General features: G+C 38.6%; 2 protein-coding genes across 2 annotated transcripts; both read right to left on the minus strand.

Moving 5' to 3' along the window:
- Nucleotides 1-441: 441 nt before the first annotated feature.
- Nucleotides 442-8,490, minus strand: LOC139130426 (uncharacterized). The gene is made up of 7 exons (XM_070696216.1): nucleotides 8,367-8,490; nucleotides 6,073-6,605; nucleotides 5,516-5,627; nucleotides 3,448-3,713; nucleotides 2,057-2,156; nucleotides 1,395-1,559; nucleotides 442-1,289 (listed from the first exon to the last, which is right to left on the minus strand). The coding sequence occupies exons 1-7, from the start codon at nucleotides 8,440-8,442 to the stop codon at nucleotides 622-624; spliced, it is 1,920 nt and encodes a 639-aa protein (XP_070552317.1). The 5' UTR covers nucleotides 8,443-8,490; the 3' UTR covers nucleotides 442-621.
- Nucleotides 8,491-10,908: 2,418 nt separating this feature from the next.
- LOC139130427 (sushi, von Willebrand factor type A, EGF and pentraxin domain-containing protein 1-like) lies at nucleotides 10,909-23,536 on the minus strand. Its single transcript, XM_070696217.1, has 9 exons — nucleotides 23,334-23,536; nucleotides 20,491-21,023; nucleotides 17,468-17,579; nucleotides 16,299-16,567; nucleotides 15,279-15,381; nucleotides 13,501-13,665; nucleotides 12,941-13,105; nucleotides 12,090-12,254; nucleotides 10,909-11,988 (listed from the first exon to the last, which is right to left on the minus strand). Exons 1-9 carry the CDS (start codon nucleotides 23,407-23,409, stop codon nucleotides 11,306-11,308), a joined length of 2,271 nt encoding a protein of 756 aa, XP_070552318.1. The 5' UTR covers nucleotides 23,410-23,536; the 3' UTR covers nucleotides 10,909-11,305.
- Nucleotides 23,537-24,449: the final 913 nt, after the last annotated feature.

Consider the following 24,449-nt stretch of genomic DNA (forward strand, 5'->3'; position numbering starts at 1 on the left):
TGAGACTTGTGAATAATGTGTATGTATTTAAAGAATCGGTGTTTTTCGTCGGTGATTTCCTATTCAAGAAATATCACATGGACAATCGAAGGTTTGGCCGTAAAATCAGCTTCTGTTAAAGGTGACCCCCCTAAAATGATAGATTATAAAAAGCGACCCTCCATCTTGGACAGTTTTCTAAAAAGTGACCCTCCCCCCTCCGGCCTACCACTCTGTAATTACTGAAGGCTCCCTTAAGTCTTTCATTAACAGGCTATCGATTGGACATTTTTGTATTTGTAAGAAAACTTGCCGATAAATACCTTGAAGCAAAAAGACACTATATTGTTGCACAAATAAGTTGTATGAAAAGCACTAACTCATGCACGCTTGCGCAAAGACGCTGTTTTAATATGATACCATATATTCAACAGACAAGGAAAACAGAGAAGTAGAGAAATTAACACACTTTATAGACTTTATTGAATGTCACAATATTTACGTACAACGTAATATCGTCTCGGTGGCAAACATTACTGTCGATAATGAACTTGCACCAACTTTTCTAGTAAACAATCATAAAGATTTGCTATTAACCTGTTACATTTGGCCATAATCGTCTGGCAACCAGCCAATAGAAAATCATGCCTTGACCTTCATACTTGTCTTACGTGCGCAGTGGCTGATGCCCCCAATACCATTTCCATATCTTACACCTTCATCCAAGGGACAATTCTGAATAAACGGCTTATTCAGGTCTGATGAGTAACAGACGATGTTTGTGGACTGAACAATACCTTTCTTGTACCACCAGGCCGACATGAATTCTTCGGCACAGTTGAGAGCTTCGTTGTTATCGTTGTCACTGTCGACGGTAGAAAATGGCTGGCCGTTGTGATACGTAATCTGATCAGCCTCGTTTCCATCAAGCTGACTCCCGATTGTCATAGTGTAGAGAGACGCCTCATTGCCAATTGAAAATGTGTCATATTTTCCCCAAATAAGGTTGTCAGAGAAGTCAACGACGTCTACCCGAAGGATGTAGGTATTCTGTGCCGTTAGGTGGTGTATGTTGTCGTTGCCAAACCAGTAACCCCAGCCCAGCACTCCAAAGCCGTCTTTGTATTCTTGCCATTCTCTTTTGAAGTTAACCGTTTTGTTTACGCGGTTTTGTATCACCGTCCAGCCTCCACCATCCGTCGTCATGTCACAGAACACCTGGACAGGTGCTGCCAGGCCCGCTGGTTTAATGTAATAAATACCATCTGATATGAACCCGAATGCAAGAACTGCACCACAATCTGGAAAACCTGAAAGACATAACAAGAATAACTCACAGAGTCTAGGCATGTTACATGTAACATTTACCGTACTAACTTTCAGTTCTTCATTTCACTAATAAACAAACGACTTACTTCTGCACAGTGGCAAGGGGTCAGTCCATGAACCATCACTACAGTCAGTACTGCTAGCACCGTCCAATGTGTAGCCGACGTCACAACTGAAGGTTACGGTATCGCCATGTTGAAACCCGCCTGACTGTTGACCATTGAGTGGCGTACCAGGGTTCGTACAGTCAGCTGAAAATAAAATATGACAGAATTAAAAATGCCATCTCAGCTGATGAGTGTATAGGACAAAATTCGTTAACTACAAAGCTAGTGCAGTATTTGATATTTTTGAGTTCTCCGAAATGATTCATTTGTGCCATGATTGAGAGAAAGTCGTAAATGGCTTATTATATTGATGAAATCATGCAAGCTAAACGATCAGCCAGATACGAAACTTCCATTTTTAACTTCTTACATTTCAGTAATAGGTTCGGTAAATACATAACACAGGATGTTCATTGAAAGAAAAAAGATATTTTAGCTCGTCTGCATTGATTACAGGAGAAAGTGCCAGACATTTTCCCGAAATAACCGACTGTTTTTGACTGTCCACAAAATGAACCCATGTCTTCGGAAATAAAATATAGTTCGCATGCTTCTGAAAAGCCTACAAATGAGCAGTGTTTTGAAATCATTCATTCTGAAAATGATGCAGCGTAATTATAGTGTTTGAATAATTATCTTACCACATGTAGGAACTGGTGGGACACAATCGTATGCTTCACAAGTTGCTTGGCATATTTCTCCAGGATTGCATGGTTGGTTGGCACAGGGATTGGCAGAGGCCTTATGGAAAAAATAATGAAGTCACCCATAATGTCGCGATGATATTAGTGACTAAGCAAGACAGTAAGAGTCAATTTTGCATCTTGTAATGAGCAAGACCAATGAAACATACGAGAAAAGCAAGCAGAAGGAAGTGAAGGATTTGTTACAAGAACCTTAATGTAAGTTACAAATAGTTTCTTGCCCACATCGCTCATACATTTGGCAAGCTCAAGCTTGTTCTGCCAACAAATAACATCCTTTAGATCAAACCTGTTTCAAATTAACAAAAGCGTTTGAAGACAAATCTTTCGGCCGAGAAAGTGTCCGCTGTCTGATGCTCAGCCCATTAAAAACATCTGCAATACTTCATAGTCTGCGATCGGTATTAACGATTAACGTTTGTCGTTGTGTTTTTGTTATTGTTGTTATTATTATTTTTGTTGTTGTTGTTGTTTTTGTTTTTGTTCACAGGGTTAGCACTGCACAAATGAATATTGAATTCGAAGTCGGAACCGCTCAAAGTAGTCCACTGTATTGTAAAGCTGATTCAAAGCCACGCGACTCTGCGAAATCATTCCGCATACGCAAACTAAGTAAGGTATCAATTGAAATACAAAGCATCTTGACTTTTTCTCAGTGAAGACACATCAACATGACGGCAGCACCATCTGCCTTTGTCTGATGACCAATCTTCTCCATAAGGAATCGTTTTGCTTTTGATTAGCTGACAGTTATTTGCACTATATAATAAAACGAATGCAATATCCTTGATTGCAGTGTTCAAAACCTAAATATTAAGTCTATGAGAACTGGACGTAGCTTTCATTCCGTAAGTCTCCTGGAAGCGACCCGTAGACTACAGGGTTACAAAAGGCGTGTCATATAATTTGTAAAACGATTAGACAACGAAAACGGTCGAAATCCAAGTTTAGCTGCTTAAGATTTGCCACTTCAGCGTTTTGCAGTATGTACGTTCTACTCGATTCTATGTAAAATGCAACTGCGCCTGATATAAAAGTTTCCAAGCAAAATCTGATAACATCTAAATACCCTTTAGCAGTTTTTCAGTGACCATATATGGCACATTTGCTAAAAGAGACAAAGGAACTTGAGAGTAGCAGATTGAAAATTATGAAAATTGTAGAAAATATGTAATATTTGGTAATCTAGACTGCAGTTTTGCGTAATTGATTTTTAGTTTGTCAAAAATTGCAACCACATATGAATCTCTTTGTAAGCTGGCAAAGTGCTTGATACACAATCAGCAAAAAACGAGTAAATTAAAATAAATCATTTTCGCTGTGTTTACCTCGTTAAGAGTATTCACAACTTCGTAACGAACAGAATCTTCATACTGTACCATGTCCGGTGTGTTTCCTACACTGCCTCTGCTAAGCTGACAGACTTGTTGCTCCTTGCTGTAATCGATTGACCGACACGTGCTCATTTTAGCACATCTACGAGCACAATCCATGGCGGAATTCTCACTCGGTAAAGTGATGACGTTACCAACGAACTCGCCTTGATAGTCTTTCCGTAAGTGTATCGAAGTTCTACATAGAGGCGCAGAATTACCTATTAGAAAGAAAAATTACGAAAGTGACAAGTGCGTTAATTCTGATGATAGCATAATAATATTGGCAGGGTGTACTGTCGTTGTTGTTGTTGTTGCTGTTGTTGTAGTTATCAACACCAATAATCAATGTTATATCATGATACCAATATGATGGCGCTAATACTGCGATCTGATTGGTCGAGATGCATTCGCAATAAAGCACGGTTGGAACGGGCACGAGTTCTCAGCTAGAGAAAAAATCGCGTGTTGACTTTAAAGGTATACTGTCACCTGTTCCAATTTTGCACAGTTACCATGGAAAGAGAAAATCTAACCAATCACAGATTTTAAGCGGGTGGCGCCCTCACATGGGCATTTTGAATACCAAGGAACGCCCCTTTGTCCATATATGGGCATATTTAGATTACAGGTGACTGTATACCTTTAACATTTTGATACAATACCAACAAACCACCTCAGCAACGGACATATCACTCGATTTTGACAACTTCAATTCATGTATGTTGTGAACTGATCAAATGCCGTGGTGTACCACGGCTGGCTGTTGTTTATTACTTAATAATTATACAACACCTGCAACAGCAAACATGAATGCGAATATTGGAATTGTAAGGCAGGTGCCAACGCCTCTAAAAACTACCTTACTGTCAAGCTAAAGATGAAAACAAAGTTAATTACTCTTAGTATACAGAGTCGATACTTACACCCGTGGCACTTTAGTGTTGATTAAGCCTGTCTGGTGCAAGCAGAAATTCTGTTTGTATAAACGAAACAAAGTGGTGGTCGGTGTAATAAATGTAAGGTTCACTATCGGCACCCCACTGTTAGGATTGAGATAACGTTCTACTAAAATGTCTCGCCTGCCCAATTCAATCGATGACAACACTGCACTGTAGACACGCTGAAGTCTGCACTCCGACAATGAACATCAATAACAACGGTCGCGAATATCATACGGGAAAATCCTTCAGTAAGGACATGGGCAGCTTGATTGTTCAAAATATAAGACATTGTGGTGCCAATTTGGCATCTAGCGAGGTACCACGAGGAGCTACAAAAAACAAGCGAGCGACCGTTTTAAGATAAGCGTAGAGGGAGCCAGAAAAGTTTGGAAGAGATATACATGTATCAGGACAGGTTCCCTTCAACCGGGATGAGAAAAGTGTAGTTCATGGTTACACACATGTGAATACATGAACATGTAAAACGCTACCCCGACTGTACTTTACTCTTACCTTTCCGTACCAAGTGAAATTGGAGTAAGTTTATTCACGGTTTGTAGGAAAGAAACATGGCTTAGTGCAAGTGAATGTTTATTTCGAAAGTTTTGCAGTCAAGACTGGCGATGTCTGTAATGTAATTGCTAACATTTTCAAAGTGGCATTTTCTCAATTCCCGCGTCTGAACAAAGTCCGAACACGACACTTGCGATACCCGCTATAGTATCGTTGGTATTCATTCACTGCAATATTGAAATCGGCACAAAATGTGTGATGTTCTGTAACACTGACTGCATTTGAAACACATGAGTTTTACCTGAAACTAAACACTCATAGGGCAAATGCTGTGGTCAACAGTGTATTTTATAATCACTCCGTAATTTCAGGCTAATCGGCGTGTCCATGGGGTACCGATAGTAGGATCATTATCACCACTGATACAGGGTAAAGTAACCGTTTTATCACCCTTCTGCAGACAGAATTTCTGCTTGCACCAGACAGGCTTGATCAACACTTAAGTGGCCACGGGTGTAAGTGATAATGTAAATAATTATTAAAATGTTCTGCTGAAGATGACTCACCACATGTATCTGAAACTAGTAATACAGCATTTGTCAGATCTGTCGATTTGAAATCATTCCAGGAAATGACGTCACCACAATTTAGGTCACCGAGACAATTTTGTGAAATGTCCTGCGAGAAAATGGAACACACGGATGCCTTTACAAAATTAAATTAAGATAAACGACTATACAAACCCAAAAAATGTTCGTTTTCTTTCCGATTACGCATTCTGTAACTAGTAAAGCAGTTAACAAGTAGAGTATGATAAATTTTGGAGTCCTAAACCTACTGTTTCAAACTGTCCAAATGGAAAAATGTCTCGGTAATCCTTGAGTTTTGCATCTTACATCACTTTATGACAGCTATTGTCAATATTGAATGATCTTATTGACTTTCAGAATCCTCAAAGTAACTTTAATTTTTTTGTCAATAGGTATCTGTCTGTCCATCCGTCCGTCCGTCCGTCCGTCCGTCTGACTGTATGTATGTATGTATGTATGTATGTATGTATGTATGTATGTATGTATGTATGTATGTATGTATGTATGTATGTATGTATGTATGTATAACACACCCGCAAATCAGGACCACCCAGAGCATTTGACCACAAGTTGAAGTTTGCCATGTCACCACTGAAGCAACGACTTCTTGAAAATCCACCACCTAGTACCCCCTGCCCTTGTCCAATGAAAGCAGTTCCACCCTCTTCGATCATCAAAGCCATAGCAAATGGCGCGCCCCCGACTAGCGGTTGTGCATCTACCAACAATGCCCAGCGTCCCGCATCGGACTTCCATTTCGCGCACACAATGTGCCATACACCGTCGTATATGCCTGCATTTGCACCAGTCACAACTTGAGATTTCACCACCAAGATAAGGTCACCGTTTTCAAGGTAGAGGCCCAATTCATCAGTCGAAGTCATCGTCGCATAGCTGAAGATGGTGCCGTTTTCTGACGCATCCGAACTCCTTATCCAAACACAGATCGTGAATGCGGATAAGTTTGGTATGGGTTTAGAAACGGCCAAGTAGCTCCAGCCACACGAACTCTCGAACATAACCTTCTTCGTGGCGAGTGTACCATTTCCAAAGCATTCCGCACTTTCTAATTGGGATAGGGAAACCAGACAGACTTTATTTTCAACCATATAGATAGTGAGTTTGTTTTCCAAAAAGGCTGTTATTTAACCTAATTATGTCCGTGGTAAGTGCACGTAAGCTTACATTGGCGACAGCTTGCGTATGTTATCTCAGGAAATGGATCCTTAACGATGCCTCTCTTTTGACACTTGCTAGAGTTCCAATGGTTGTATGCATGCATTGGACTGATTGTGACAACGTCATGTTTATAGCTATGTTTCTCTCAGTGTTTGCACAAAAGGAATTTCCTTTCGTGTCTACAGGTAGAAACTAATCCATTTGTTATTATTTGTCAGTGAGAGAACATGTTTCTGGCTGGCAGATGCGTAAAAATTTCTCACGTTAGCACAGGTTGCATCTTTCAGTAACGTTTGAATTGGTTTACATTGATGACCTGCTTCGATATCGAGCACTATATATATATATATATATATATATATATATATATATATATATATATATATATATATATATATATATATATATATATATATATATATATATATAAATATATATATATATATATATATATATATATATCTTAATGAGTGACGTGGGTAATACATGTAGACCAACATTGTCATATACTAACACAATTTAGCAGCAAAATGTCACCAAAATGGACTGCAGTATGGGCATAGATCGAAACAAATAATAATAATAACTTATGTTGCATGTAAGAACGCTGAGTAGTCACTAACACGTAATTACTTTGTCAGCAAAGCAACTACAGATGTTGCTAAGTAAATTGCTCATTTGCCATGGAACGAGACAATTGAATGAGAAGTGTTGGCGATCATGATAGGTATTGTCTATCTATAATGTTACAAGTAGGGGAAAAAGTTATTGTGTAGTTCAAAGAGTTTTGATTAGAAAGCAACGCTACTCCAAACACAACTGCCTCCATCTTGTCGTCTTCACAGCAAAAAATTGCCCTGTGACAGGCCCTGTACAGACCCTAACACAACCCCATGGTACAGGTCTGTGTCAGCAAAGACGTCCCATTGCTGTGACAGGGGCTAATGTGCAGATCTGTATCTAGAGCTGTGGGGACAGGACTGTGGACAGTGTGTTGTGGACACGGACCTGTGACAGGGTCTGAAATTTCTGCCTGTCCCATCACTGTATTTATAGGACAGTCACTGTACACAGCAATGTGAATACAGACCTGTAACAAAGTCAACGATATTTTAATGTGCACACAATTATGCCTGTATTCATTTCTGTCATCAAAATTAGCCCATTTTTCTGAATATATACAACCCTGAAATCTGACAAATTTTCAGACCCTGTAACAGACATTGTAAATTCAATACTGACACACAATTGTTTGTAGACCAGTATTTCAGTCAAGTGGTGACAGTACTGGATACACTCAGTAATTACTTCACTGTATACATTCCTGTTATACCAGGCCTGATACAGACTTGTTCATACACACCTGATATCTAACAGAGGTTATTCCTCAGGGACTGTTACAGGTACTGATCAGACCCTGTTACAGGCATGTACTGAAATTTGCCCGTAGTTTTCTTGCTGTGTTTGATAAACTTTCTGTTGACTTACATTGCTTTCCCGTGGTGTACACGTTCCAGATACTGAGATTTTAGAGTAAAATACCACAATTTAAGACCTTTCCCCTACACATTTTCCTTTGATTCTGATGTCTACTTTTGTTAAAAAATCGCTTGTCGTCGATAAAGTGGATGTGCACAGCGTTACCTACCTGAAAACGGTAGCAAGGTTGCGATTATAAGTGAAAAGAGTGTTGTTAACGTTGACCGCAGAAGCCTAGGTAACATTGTACAGGTTTTCAAGTACTCAGAAAGCTGCCGTGAACTGAACGAGGAACAAATGATTATTCCATTAAAGTACACATTTTAATAACTACACAAGACGTTGGGAGCAAATGTTGATAGGTACAAAATGCACAAATACACGACAATGACCGCAAGTGGCTAGTACACAGTTGTCAATGGGCTTTTACGTCAGTACACCGTTCTGGTAGAAAAAATAGATGTCAGGTATTTGTTTGAATTCTCTGACAGTATCGTTATCAGTGTTTGTGGTGGCGGCATTTGAGTTTAACACATTGATTAATTTTCCTTCTAATACTTCGACAGACTAAATCGTTGTAGCACAACTGAAAGCTTTCCAATGGCTGTTTCCTAGTCGATTCATAAGTAATTGAAAATGTCTGCTGGCACAGAGGCAGACGATCGTTTCGAACTCATTGTATTCCATAGCACCTAGGGGAATGTTAAAGTTGATCAATTTTACGCAGTTGCCAATCAAACTTGGGAAAAGATGGGGCGTCGATTACATCTTTATTTACCTTCCCTCCCCCGCCCCGCCAGTCACTTATAAATGTGCAAAGGGTTCGGCCATTTCTAGATATGAATGTGTGTATATGTGTGTACGAAGTGCATACCATTCTCTCCTTCAGGAATGATGTGATGTCCCGATAAAAATATGTCATTGAACTTCTTAGTTCACTGCAGAATCTTTTGAAATCCGTTTATTTGATTTGTCAAGAGCTAGTGAGCGAAATTTATCGATTATTTTTTCAGCCAATCCATAAACGTTTAGTGAATGTTAATATATATGCAAAGTTGCATCTATCTTAATCGTAGGTGTCGGTATCAAATTAATATTCGTGGGCACGGAATGTCAAACTGACTTGTTTAAAAATATCGTTGAAAGTTTATCTGGTAGCCAATTTCATCCAGTGGCTTCCCTAACGCTCCTGTGCCAGTATTCAGGATCGACATAGTTAAAATGTGATTTGTCCTCCATCAGCAACACGTTGTTCCTAAAGCCTAAACTGTCAGTCGACCGACGACTGTAAGCAACATTTGAGGTGATGAGGGCACTGTAGTTCAAGACATATAAACGTCATCTTGAGCTGAGTACGGGAAGTGTTCCCGTCTCAGAATGGCCCAAATTAGTAGAAACATTGAACCTCAACGTTGCAAAGGTGAAAGTACAGACCACAATTTGAAGTTTATGTCAATACACGTTTTCATCTCTATGATTCTCGGTGCCTTAAATACGATTTTACCACCTAAGTGAGTCACGAAAGTCTCAGGCGGTTGACCCTATTTTCAATATGGCAGATTTCTACAGGTAAAGCATATGTACTTGAGATTACTGAACTGATAGTTTTAGGTTCTTTAGGAGTTCCGTAGCAGAAATAACTAAAAATGAAAATATTAGCAAGTCTTGCTAGTTTCATGTACAAGCGCAACTTTCTGCCAAGAAAACTATTACGTTTGCGCTAAAGTGATAGATAATTATCTCAAACTTTGTCGACTTCTTACCTACAGTGCATTTCAATGCCCTGTAGTTTGATCCCATAGCACAGAACAAAAGCTCTCTGCCAGTAGTGAGAATTATGGTCCATAAACTGTCTAACAAAATTTCACGTTTTCCTACTTTTTCTCGTAGATGTAAGGCTTTGCGATCTGTAATAACAACATACCGAGGACTCCGCTTACATTTTAGTTACAGCTACCATGCTTGAGAGAGCTTGCCATTTTCAGTATGTTTAAGGCTACATTTGACAATTTTGATAGAAATCATTCCCTAATTACCATAGAGTCGATAGATCTCGTAAAATTTAAATGTTGTGGCTACATTGACGTGAGGCATATCATGTGAGGCAGACTTTCTTGTTTACAAATAATGTATTTCATGCATGATATGCCTCACGTCAATGTAGCCACAACATTTAAATTTTACGAGATTCGTTGTGAACAAACATGTTTTAACTTTCATCATTCGCCAAAGTAGCCTAGATACAATGTTTACATTGGTCATAGGGATCCCTGGCAACCTTTGAGCAGAGTTCCGACGACCACCCTCCTTTAACGTAGAGCCCTCTTAACAGATGGAGTTCGAGTGCATACTTACTCTCCAGTACAAATTAAACGCATAAAAATGGCGATAGCTAAAATTAGGTAATCTGAATTCACAAATACTGGGTGGGGTGGGGGAATTGCTATTGTACTCTTAATTCGTCTTAAATTCCCCCTCAATACCCTAAAAAATGTCGAATCCTACAAAGATAAAATTTTAATCTCTTTTCTCCAGTATTTTTCGCTCTTTCTATCAATTCCAACCTCTTGCTTCTCACCCTTATTAATAGAAACTGCATATATGTTGTGTAAACTTACATTGCTGGCAGTTGTATTTCAGTCCAGCCGTAACTTGAAATGTCACTTTTACACTAACACTGTTGCATATTCATACTCAAGCTGTGCTCACATGCTTAACGCATTTCAACATTTATTTCAAAAAAAAAAAATTACGTACAAGAGAATGACGTTGATACGCAGAATAACAAACGTTGAGACATAAAATATCAAATTTAACTTGATGCTGCTAGTTATCATTCACATTTTAGTTACTCTCTATGGGCAATGTTTTCGTGGCAAAATCTACTAATCAGACATTTGCAAAACTGATTTCCTAACCATTAACAGTCTTCCCCATCGCAAACTAAAATTGCTTCTCAAACATCCCTATGACTTCTACTCGTCTTTTCTTTTTCATCATAGAGTATTAATTATGTTTTAACTTATGCCACGTTATGTTGTATGATGTCAAGTTCATTCATGCCACGGACTTTTTGTGTGTGTTCACGCACAGCAAACACCCAGTAATTCACCGCATGGGTAATGATGGCCGTACCTTCATGCTGGTTGTCCGAAGGCAATATTCAACACCATCAACACCGACACCGTATTTTGGCCCCAGAGGATTAGGGCAGTTGGGAACGAACGGTTTATTGAAATCGGACATGTAACAGGCAACGTTGTGGCCCGGGAGAAACTCTTGCTTGTACCACCATCCCGATTCCAAGAAGTCACCGCAATTATAGTCGGGGTTGTTTTCGTTGTCGTTGTCCCTGGTTGAGAATGGGACACCGTTATGGTACGTCATCTGATCAGCCTCGTTTCCATCAAGCTGACTCCCGATCGTCATAGTGTACAGGGATGTCTCGTCGGCTATGGAAAAGGCATTAAAATTGGCCCAGATGTCGTTACCGGAATAATCGGAGACCTCAATCCGTAGAATATACGTGTCCTGTGTCGTCAAGTAGTGTATGTTGTCATTGCCAAACCAGTAACCCCAGCCCAAGACTCCAAAGCCGTCTTTGTAACCTTGCCAATCTCTCGCAAAGTCTACTGAGTTATTAACGTGGTTTTGTATTACGGTCCACCCTCCACCATCAGTGGCCATGTCACAGAACACTTCAACAGGCGATACAATGCCCGCGGGTTTGATGTAATAAATACCGTTCGTTGTGAAGCCGAACCCCTTAACTTCAGCGCAATCACAAAAACCTGCAAATGAAGACAACATTGTTATTGATTTCCAGTAGTTTATTATATGTTGAATTTTTTAAACCTAGGTATCATCGTTCTATTAAACTCGTTATACTTACTTCTGCATAGAGGCGAGGCGTTACTCCATGAACCATCACCGCAGAGAGTACTGTCAGCACCGTCCAATGTGTAGCCGACATTACAACTGAAGGTTACTGCATCGCCGTGTTTATTACCTCCTGATTGTTGGCCATTGAGTGGCGTACCAGGGTCTGTACAGTCACCTGGAAATGTACACAATCTGGTTATCAGTCGGAAATAGAAGCTTGATTTTACCTATCCTTTCCCAAAAGGTATTAGAATTGGTGCCCAATATGTGGCGGGTAAAGAAAATCTCTTGCATCCTACATTTCCCACAAAACCTCAACACCAAGGCAAATGAAGTTTGACTTCAAAGGGGCTGAGTAAAGACATGATCCTGATCAATAGTTGATCGATCAGCCGCAACTTACCATACCCGACTGAGCCAGCTATACTGCCGTCCATATTTGAATTCCATACTTAAGCTTAACGAAGGTAAGGGCTCATTTTTAGATGCAGAGTATTTTCAAAACCCTTGAAAGTAGAGAAGGGATTCATGTTCCGACAAATTCTGTAGGTGATGAGAACGAATTTCACAGGTTCATTCTAATTTACATGTATGTGATCAAACTAGCACGCCAATGAGTTGGTTTATCATTATTGGCTATTCTGCCTGGACTTTCTGATATAAAAGCACTCTCCAATCCGTGAAGAGACTGTATTATCACCGCTATGTTGTTTTGAACAACTGCAAGACTCAAGAATAAACAAATTTTAAATGGCAAATAAAAAAAATCCGTACTCATCCTATTTTTATAAATAGCATAAAATCGGAACCACGCTAATATTTTTATTTGGCCCATCGCCCTACTTCACTTGAAATACTTACTTCTGCATAGAGGCGAGGCGTTACTCCATGAACCATCACCGCAGAGAGTGCTGTCAGCTCCGTCCAATGTGTAGCCGACATTACAACTAAAGGTTAGGGTATCGCCGTGTTGATAGCTGCCCGATTGTTGGCCATTGAGTGGCGTACCAGGGTCTGTACAGTCAGCTGAAAATATACAGAGTAACATAATGTTATAAACCGGAAACTGAAAGGCTGGATGTTAACATTCCATTACAAAAAGGTATTAGAATTGGTGCTCAATGTGGTGAGAAGAGATCACTGTTTGCACCGCACATTTCCTACAAAACAATATAGGCTGATTGGATTTTCCTGGTAGACATAAATTGGTCTGAAGACTAAGTTGCCCTATAGTTACAATTATGGCGAGACTTGGTATTGACGTTTTCAACTGTGTATCATTCATGTCATTGATTAACTTACTTTACAAGGAAACGGTAAAGGAAATGAAAGTCGTTTCAATGCAAGAACGATGTGACAGAGACTGATCTAAAAACGATGCCTGGACATCATGTTATGACGGTTGCAAAACGTAAGATTACCGTGGCATACTGGATAGCTGTCGTTCCACACACCGTTATCGCACATTAATACAGTCGGTCCTGTCAGCGTATGACCCGGATTGCAGCTAAAGGTGACCATGTGAGAATGATAGTACTCCCCACTATGATATCCGTTTTGAAGCTGCTCGGGACTGTCACAGTCCGCTGTAGAATTGTAATAAACAGAGACAAAAGATATTTATATTCTTCCTTGTGCCGTTCCCTCCGCTTTCCGTGTTGCAAAAATCGTGTCGGTTACTCGTTAAGAAAGTAACCTAACATGTAATGTGTATGGTTACATTGAAAGATGTCCTCATTAAACGCCCAGTCGAAATCTCTAATCGCATTAGTACATTTTGAAATCTTAGCTATTGAGCTCGCTCTTTACTATCTCGGTATGTGTGTATGTGTGTATGTGTTGCATCTTTATATTTATTTATTTTTATTTATTTATTCATCTTTATACTGGTTAGCTCCCTCAGTCAAAAAATGTACTGATTTCCAGGGAGGACCAGTGTAAAATAAAATAAAACATTGTAATGAATAAAACTTAAATAACACTTAAGGGAATAAAAAAGCAATATACATAACAAGATAGGCAAAGTAAAAATCACGTGGCAACAAAAAGACAGCAATATACCAAATGTATACAATACTGCAAAACCTACACATAATCACACTGGAGGATATTTCTTAAGCATTTGTTTAAATTGGCGTACAGAGGTGATATCGTGAAAAACAGCAGGTAAATTGTTAAAATAATTTATTGCACGATAAATAAAGGAATTACGTGCTGTAGTTGTTCTATAAGAGGGAAGAATGTGAGAATTTCTTGTCTGATAACGATGTGCCGATTTATAGCAATCAAAAAGGGTTTCTAAGTATGGTGGAACAATGTCCCCTTGATTGGAATTTAAACATTTAAACATCATGTGACACACATGGCCTCGACGTCTCGACTCAATGGTATTCCAGCCAAAAGTAGCCAATAGCTGTGGCCCAGAACAAAATGATGTCCGTTTCTTGCAAAATCATTCAGAATAATACGGGCTGCTCTATGCTGAAGTGATTGTAACCTATCAATATCAGTTTTGTTTGCCCCGTCCCAAATAATATCACAGTAATCAAACAATGGTTGAATTAAAGCGTTGTACATCAAAGTGCAAGTTTAAGTATCGACATTCGGTCTGATACGACGTAACACACCGAGACGGGCAGAAATCTTTTTGTTCAACAATGACAAATGAACGTTCCATTTAAGAAATTCGTCGAAAAAGACCCCTAAATATTTAAAGCATTCCACCCGTTCAATTACCTGATTATACAATGTTATTATGGGTGAACCAGCTTTTTTGATATTGTGATGTGAACCAAATAGCATCCATTGTGTTTTCTGAACATAAAGTGTCAATTTATTCATATCTAGCCATTGTTCAACTTTTCCTAATTCAAAAGTGCAATTTTCCATTCGTCTGACGTTCAATTGGTCTACCTGTAAAATACTTCGTTTTAAAGTATACATATATATACTGTTGTATTTATTTGTTATGATGTTTTAAATAGGTATCATCCCTGTTCTGATTTCATTCGCCAATCATTGTATCATTGAATCATTCTTTTGAACATAACCGAAATGTTTCTCAGTTTCTGTTCATTAATTAAAACTAACTTTTCTTCGGACGCTAAATGGTTTAGCGGGTCAGCAAGCAAAATGAGTGAGATTATTGCTTTTTGGCATTCGACATTATGGTAACAGTATAAGACCATAGTTGACTCACCACACGTCGGTGGTGGAATAACGCATTCATACTTTCCACAGGACGTTGCTTGGCATACTTCACCCGCACTGCACGGCTGGCTTGCGCACGCGTCGTTCGATGCCTACAAAGGAAATTTGATGAAATTAATCGTGTAATTATATTCGTTATTTCGTTGAAAACAAAACGAAAATGAATGGAATGTGTACATCCTTAGTCTTTTATTCTCATCTTCGTCATACAGAGATGTGTACCAGGTAACTAAAAGCGACTGACTGACTGAGCAATTTTGTGAGTTCTTTTGCTTATATTTTGTACTTTCGCTTCTTCTGGCAAAAACAGTAAGAGTCAGGAAAAACGAAAATTTTATTTTGTATCATCTATTCTTATTTTTAAATGGCAGAGGTTGAAAGACTTACATCCAAAAAAGTGATTATAATCATGGTAAGCAAAATTGAAATCACTCTTATTCAAAATGTTAGAACTTTATTACCCAACAAAATTGTTATTTTGTTTTACCGTATTTAAAGAAGATAATGTGAAAATTTTAACAAATTTGCTAGAGTGGAGTTATTTGAAAATTTTGAAAATCAGAGAAAAAGAAAGCCTGAAAATAGGGTAATTTTTATGAATTTGCAAATAACACGATTAGAACTAATTTAGGATAATTGGATTTTCATATTTTGCAAATTTCTCAAAAGTGTTAGGTGCCATATAGCTGAATGTTGTAATATCGCAAATTACTCATAAAAACAAGTGTGTAATATAAAAAAAAACAGATGAGATAACACTTGTAGATTAAATCGACATTACTTCACCGTCCAATTATCCCAAATTAGTTCCAATCGTGTTAAATGTTACGCTACTTTCTCATCCAACTTACGATTGTCTGTCATGCTGAATGGTGAACCCAACCAATAATTTTGGGTTAACAAATGAATGAAAATTGAATGAATCTTTTGCAGCAAAAGCACTTTTGAGCAAAATACGCAGTGTTATGTGCAACTTGACACCACCTCAAATCTTACACACGTTGATTACCTCAGCTACAGAGTTTACTACTTCGTATCTTGCAGAATCCTCGAAGTATACCATGTCCGGTGTGTTTCCTACACTGCCTCTGCTAAGCTGGCAGACTTGTTGCTCCTTGCTGTAATCGATGGACCGACACGTGCTCATTTTAGCACATCTACGAGCACAATCCATCATGGTGGAGCTCCCATTGAACGAAGTGATAATGCTTCCCTGAAACCCGCCTTGATATCCCTTCTTTAAAGCTATCGATTCTCTGCACGAAAATATTGAACTTCCTGCAATAAATCATATTTTTACTATCAGAGGAACGGGGCTCGTCTTGCAAATGAAACAGATATCGATTATTTTTCAACCTTTAAATTAGTTTACAGCTTGATCGGTTGTAGATTTTGATGTATTTATCGGTACTTTTGTTCCCTTGGTCAGATATCGTTTCTTGTTCTTTTCCCTAAATCACGTACCTTACTTGTCACTATAGTCTGTCCATTTTTTATTATGTCCAATGGTATTTTGGAAACTGGATTTCTGATTTGGTGTAGAATTCATTTGTCATCAATGAGCATTCTTAAACGAGGACATTAAGGAATTGGATGTTTGTTTGTTTGTTTTTCAGAATAAGATAATGCAAATATGGTCATAAGTCACGATTTTTGTCCCATTCGGCATTTCTTGATAAACGATACATGACAAGGAAGAGTCAAATGTGGGCACCATAACCACTGAGATTGTTTCTGATCAGCATTATAACGGTCATTACGAGGAATGTTTATAATAATACAGTTGTATCCCTTCTGTCTGGTAACAATGAAGGCAGCCATCATGTATAATTTTCAGCCTGGTAGGCTGCCATTATTACGACTTTCGCAGAGAACATCACTGAAAGTGACATTTAAAAGTAATGTTTTGTCATAAAAGAATTAATCACAACCTGAATCTTCATTCATACTTCATTTTTGAAATTTTTATGACATTCAAGATATCAAAAAGTTATATTTTACCTCGTGACCAAGTAACTTTACGTTTCCTTCAAACAGAGCGAACACCGGTGTATTTTTTGTTTGTGTCAGATGCAATGCCTGTAAAACATGGAGGATAGCTGACGTCGACATGACTTACACTATGTAAGTATGAAGGACTACTAGCATTTTCAATTAATAAGATGGCCGATGACTTACCACATGTATCAGACGGTAGCAACACACTATTTGTCAGATCAGTAGGTGTAAAACTACTCCAGGAAATAACATCGCCACAGTTCACATCGCCGAAACAATTTATTGAAATGTCCTACCGGGATAAAATAAGAGAACGCCAAATCATCAAATTCGAAAATCCTGCTTTTCGGTAGAAATATTTATCTGTAGATATGGAGCTCATAAGAGTTGCAGGTCTGATCTTAATCATTACGGTATTCTAGTCCCTTTAAGGTTTCCTTTCCTAATAGACAATCTATAGCACATCCTCAGGCTAATGTACAATTAATGAATAGCCGAGTGTATACCACGAATGTTGTGACTATGCCCAATTGATTGAATAAGTGTTTGTATTTGATCTGAAGAATAATTATTTTTCCAATACTTTAAGCTTGGAGCATTATTGTTACTTTGCCCTGCCTAATTATTCAACATGTGCCGCTCGCGATGGTACCCTTTGAGTCCCACCCACAAAACTTCGAATCACACGACACAAGCTGAAGTATGAAGATGTCAAACACTGGAATTCTATATCATCATTACTGAAGGAGATAGAGTCAAGACATTCCTTTAAATCAGACATTAAGTAACATTTGTCAGTTCAAAAGCGTTTTTCTTTTCTCTTTGATTATCTGACACGTTTTCTCTGTTCCATTACAGTTGACATATTTTGATTCTGCTCTCTATATATTTCTACTGTTTGTTGCCATGGACTAGACCAGTCCTGATGGACTATTTCCACGGTCCTCACTCAGGAATACTTAAAATTTACCCAGTGTTATTATTTTAATAATGATTGTTTACTTATTTTGTCAGAATTAAACAAACAGGAGTTGTAATTTTTACTTTTTTCCTGGTGAAATAAAAGGTTTGTATAAATTCCTTATGGTAGGGGACCATCGGAGAATAATTTGAAGAATACATTGCTACATGCAACTAATACGGACATCTTTGAAGTCGATTGAATTTAATGAAGTTTTTTTATGGCCATGGCTTGTGTTTTTAAAATCAAAATTTAATATTTCCCCATTCACATCGGGATAGCGGATATTGTGGATTTCTGATAGCTGTAACTGTCAGGTAATTTGTTTCTAAAGTGAAATTTGCACCGACACCCAGTGATTTAAATTCTTGTTTCGCAAGAGAATGGTTTGAAGTTTGCAAAAGCCTAAATAGTCAGTTTCGAATTCATGACTAGTATTTGAATATTTCGACTTTTACAGGTGATTTGTATTAAGAAAACGATTAAAAGGCTGTACTGGCACCAAATGGACCTAAATTACTTAAATAAAGATATGTCAATTCCATTTCTTACATATTCCCATGTGAAAAACAAAACAATTTCGGAGACATACAAAAGAGAACGAGAGATTTGCAGACTTCACTTTCTGAATTTTGAGTAGAAGCGTATTAAATGCTGCATATGACGTCAAATTCATAAGGCATAGCTAATATTTAGCACCTGTGGCCACTTTAGTGTTGATTAAGCCTGTCTGGTGCAAGCAGAAATTCTGTTTGTATAAACGAAACAAAGTGGTGGTCGGTGTAATAAATGTAAGGTTCACTATCGGCACCCCACTGTTAGGATTGAGATAACGTTCTACTAAAATGTCTCGCCTGCCCAATTCAAATCGATCACAACACTGCACTGTAGACACGCTGTAAGTCTGCACTCCGACAATGAACATCAATAACAACGGTCGCGAATATCATACGGGAAAATCCTTCAGTAAGGACGTGGGCAGCTTGATTGTTCAAAATATAAGACATTGTGGTGGCAATTTGGCATCTAGCGAGGTACCACGAGGAGCTACAAAAAACAAGCGAGCGACCGTTTTAAGATAAGCGTAGAGGGAGCCAGAAAAGTTTGGAAGAGATATACATGTATCAGGACAGGTTCCCTTCAACCGGGATGAGAAAAGTGTCGTTCATGGTTACACACATGTGAATACATGTACATAAAACGCTACCCCGACTGTACTTTACTCTTACCTTTCCGTACCAAGTTAAATTGGAGTAAGTTTATCACGGTTTGTAGGAAAGAAGCATGGCTTAGTGCAAGTGAATGTTTATTTCGAAAGTTTTGCAGTCAAGACGGGCGATGTCTGTAATTTAATTGCTACATTTTCAAAGTGGCATTTTCTCAATTTCCGCGTCTGAACAAAGTCTAAACACGACACTTACTAGACACGCTATAGTATCGTTGGTATTCATTCACTGCAATATTGAAATTGGCACAAAATATGTGATCTTCTGGAACACTGACTGCATTTGAAACGCATGAGTTTTACCTGAAACTAAATACTGATAGGGCAAATGCTGTGGTCAACATCATTTGTATACAGTGTATTTTATAATCACTCCGTAATTTCAGGCTAATCGGCGTGTCCATGGGGTACCGATAGTAGGATCATTATCACCACTGATACAGGGTAAAGTAACCGTTTTATCACCCTTCTGCAGACAGAATTTCTGCTTGCACCAGATAGGCTTGATCAACACTAAAGTGGCCACGGGTGTATTTAGCACACGTGACACCCATTTCATCTTGGCATCTGCTTTATTTTTTGGATACCAATTAACAACGCCCTCACCCATTGAGAGTTTCCGCTTTTAATGACAACAACTTTGAATTTCTCTTGGGATCTAGCATTGATCGATCGTGTACACTGTCTTTAATTCTAGATTAAATAAAGTATAACACCTGAATATTCGTTACACAATTATTGTACATCTGCGGACTTGTCTCCTGAAAACATTTTCTAACGAAATGAAACAGACATAAACTAACGAACTGAACACTTATCAATCGCATCAAAAGCCTACATAGCTACTCCAATTGACCGGTGTCTTCTACTATTCTCTGCAATTCTATCTTTGCGTTTATCTGTCTGTCTGCCTTGATTATATAACATTCTCTCTTTCTCTCTTCATCAAATCATCTCATATTTTATTCACATGTAATTTCAGTCTTGCACACGTGAAGTGCATATTTCAAAACTAACCTGTAAGTCGAGACCACTTAGAGCTTGTGACCACAGGTTGAAGTTTGCCACGTCACCGGTGAAGGAACGCGTCCGTGAGAATCCGCCACCTACAATCGCTTGTCCCTGACCAATGATGGCGATCCCCCCTCCGTCGACTTCTGTATTTGCAGATAGTAAAGTGCCCGAAGATACAGTCTGTCCGTTTTGAAACACTGACCATTGTCCGTCAGTTGACTCCCATTTCACGCAGACGTGGTGCCACATTCCGTCGTAAATATCCAAATTGGATGTGATCACTGCTTGAGACTTGATAACGAAAGTGAGATCACCGTTTTCAGATCGGAGATCGATTTCTTCGACCGTGGTCGCAGTTGCATAGCTGAAGAGGGTGCCATTTCCGGGCGTGTCTGAACTTTTCATCCAAACACAGAGGGTGAAAGCAGACATGGTTGGTACGGGTTGAGAGATGGCCACATAGCTCCACTCACATGAGCTATCCAGCATAACCTTCTTCATCGTGAATGCCCCGTCACCTTGACAGTCCGCACCGTCTGTAGAAATAATAATCAAGACATTACTTGGGACGTCTCAATTTCCAAACTGGTAAAAAACGATGGCTTAATTTTGGTAGAGAATGCTGCCATGCAAATTTGCAATGAAGGTAGAAGAACATACATGTAGTTCTGTAAAGCAGTGGAGTGTTCAATAATATTCATCACTAGCTACATATTTTTTTTAAGTTTCTAGGGTTAACTACAGTATTAGAGAAAATGTTGTAATCTTAAAGTCCGACTATACGTAGTCATTTACGTAAAGGCAAATCATCTTTTGGTAAAAATATATGACAGTTTATATACAAAGGAATTTGTCCTTCACATTGTTATATTTTCAGTTTATGCATAGATTCAGAGTGACGAAGAGTTACGCTGGCGTGTTCCTCATTAGGATTTGATTTAGTCTTTAACTTTTTGTTCGCTGAATATAAAATAACTTCCTGGGAAATTTCTGGGGAAAAAAAGTGAAAATTTGACTTTGCGGAGATATGATGCAGGGTATACCGGGCCAACAAACTGCAAGGTCACCTATCAGCGAAGATACTAAGTTGGAGGCAGGCGACTTTTCCAAATATTTCCACCCGGATTTCCTATGTATCGTTATTTTCCATGAATTTCCTACACTCGTTGTTGCTGTACGTAGTTCCTTGCAGAAGACAGTCGTGTCAAAAGTTCTCTTAAGGCATCACACATGAAGTAATCCCTCCCCCACCCCTCCAATCTTTCTAAGTATGCGATAATGTTTGATAAATAGCACATAAGGAGCACCCCTGTTTGTTTCTCGGGTATACAAGTGGGAAATATAGTCCATTTTCTCTGTCCGACATAGAGTGCTGAAGATGTCCTTACGTTATTTTGTTTTATTTTTTATTCCTTTTATTTTATTTTTGTTACTTTTCTCTGGCTCTTAATGGGAGTTGGTCATAGCTATTAACTACATGTACTGGGATTGTAAAAATGAACTTTCAGGGAGAACATCTAGCATCATGGCCATGGTTCTTTTTCTTTCACAAACGAACGTCAGGTTATATGAAGGCCCTACAGATAGTGGCCCCACGTGCCCACCACGGACACATGTATCCACTAGTGACATACAGGTGACAACCAAGTTCTTTCTGAACATGCAAGCGGTATCCACTACTACAGTAACTACAGTACTACAGAGTTCAGGATGTCGGGATATTCAAGTTGAAGTGTACGCGATTCACAGACATTGATCATTTATGGTCATAATAACATTCTCTACTCGCAAACTTTCATATTTGTTTTCAGGAGAGCTCAATATTGCAAATACATAATATTGAAGAGTTCAATTCCATCTTATGAAAGATGTAATGTGTAATTTGGCAGAAAAAAAAACTATGCGACGACCATGATAGCGAACATTTAATAATTTTAGAGTCATTTTATCCGCAAAAACAAACACGAAAGATACTCAAAAAATGTGATCAGGTAAATTTTTTCATAAAACGCATTATAAAGTGACTCTTTACCCACTTACCCACAGATTTCACTGTGGATTACTCTACAATATGTAATCATTCCCAAAATTTAGATGGGTCGTCATACATGATTTGTGGTTAGAGCGAACGACTGGGCATGCGTCGGTTATAGCAAATTCGCACAGTTGCGTAGTATCGTAAACATAATCTTTGTCCAGTATAATGTAATGCAGAATACTGTATCGGATTTAAAAGCGTATCTTCCTTCCCGATAGCTTATTCTCTGCTTTTAATATTATTTAGTTGATTTTATACGCTGGGGCTACACGTTAATCTCGTTGGTTCCCAATATTTACATGTATTACGAATAGTTAAAACAAATTAGAACGTGTTTCTTCAACTAAGTTTTATATGCAGTTGCATTGACTTGGTAGGTACAGTTACGTAATACAGTTACAAAATCTTCACAAAATTCAATCAGGAATTTGAACTCCCGTAAAATGACAAAGAACAACCTTCGATTCTTTACTGCATTTGTGACAATTGCCATGTTGAAAGGCCAAGTTCTTTCTTTCCATGCATTGCGTTGTCAAGCGATAAGGAATGTCCAATCACTGTAAGTGTCCTCTCCATGAATACAAAATAACGCGTGAAACGTTTCAATTGAGAAATACGTACCAACATTTCAGTTTTATTGGACTAATTAAGTGAAGGTTTGAAGCTAATTGCAAATTTGCTATGTACTTGTCTTTCGTTGAATATTCAATGTCATATCAGTGTCACCGATTTTACAGCCCAGTGCATCACCACGCCTACATGTACAATGCAACTGCTTTTCATTTGAAATTAAATAATCTTTGCCTACCTGCTGTATTAATTATGAACGGAACTGAAGCAATAAAAATGGTCTTGATGATCGTCACGATGATAAAAGTATCCATATTCCTGTCAAAATTAGACAGAGCGAGGAACTAATGACAATGCCACGTGCTCTGATCAGCACACGATACTGCCTCAATATATATGTTTCAATATCGAATTCTACGTACTTTGCAAGAATATCGGCCCATAGTAATGAATGCCGTCGTAAAAGTAGGACGGCTTATCTCAGACACAGCTATAGAAACCGTGAATCTATATCACCAACACAGTACCGTAATGTTAAATTTATTTCGGCAAAAGTTTTATTTGAGAAAGCTCATACAAATTTGTTATTGATTCTGCTCATTAAAGTGTAGTTGCTAGGCATTTCGTAGAAGCGTTCCGACATAGAAACCGAAATTGAGAACACCGTAAACTATATTGATATGTTTTGATCTTAAATTTGTGTAATCATTGTCTGTTATCCTTTCCCTGGTCTGATCAATATATTTCTTTTGATCAAAATCAAATTCGATTCCATGTTTCTGGTTTAGATAGTGTATCGGCAGAACAATTTAACGTATTTTGGTATAGCCGGAAGACATGAAAGGGATATTGTGCGTTCGACTTCCCTGAACCTCTTGGCCTTGACCGTCTTCCATGATGATACAATATACTACCTGTCTGATGCAGCAGAATCATTAGCAAACAGGAGTCAAACAGGGGACAGACGCGTGGCCCGTGCTTGGGCACAGCCACAAGGGCATCCATTCAATTTCGACCGCATTAATAAATAACTTATAAGAATATTCCGAACAGGGTCGTTTTTATGGTATCTATAACTGCAATTTACGTTCTCTTCGTACGAGCAGGGAAGTTCGACATACCCAAGACTCGAAGTCAGCCTGTTGTACAGCATAGACAGCGCCGCAGGTGATCGTGTTCAAAAGTCAATGCTTGTGAGCAACCTGTGGAGGCAGTCGATATCAAGAGCGCACCGTGTGCTGCTTTAACAGCGACTTCACAATGCAAATGACATAGAAACAAAAGTGTTTATTTGGTTTTTTCGAATCGTAGGACCCTCGAGGAAGCGTTTTTTTTCTCTGATTGTTAGTTTGGG

Source organism: Ptychodera flava, chromosome 4 (genome assembly GCF_041260155.1).
Source record: "Ptychodera flava strain L36383 chromosome 4, AS_Pfla_20210202, whole genome shotgun sequence".
NCBI classification, from domain to species: Eukaryota; Metazoa; Hemichordata; class Enteropneusta; family Ptychoderidae; genus Ptychodera; species Ptychodera flava.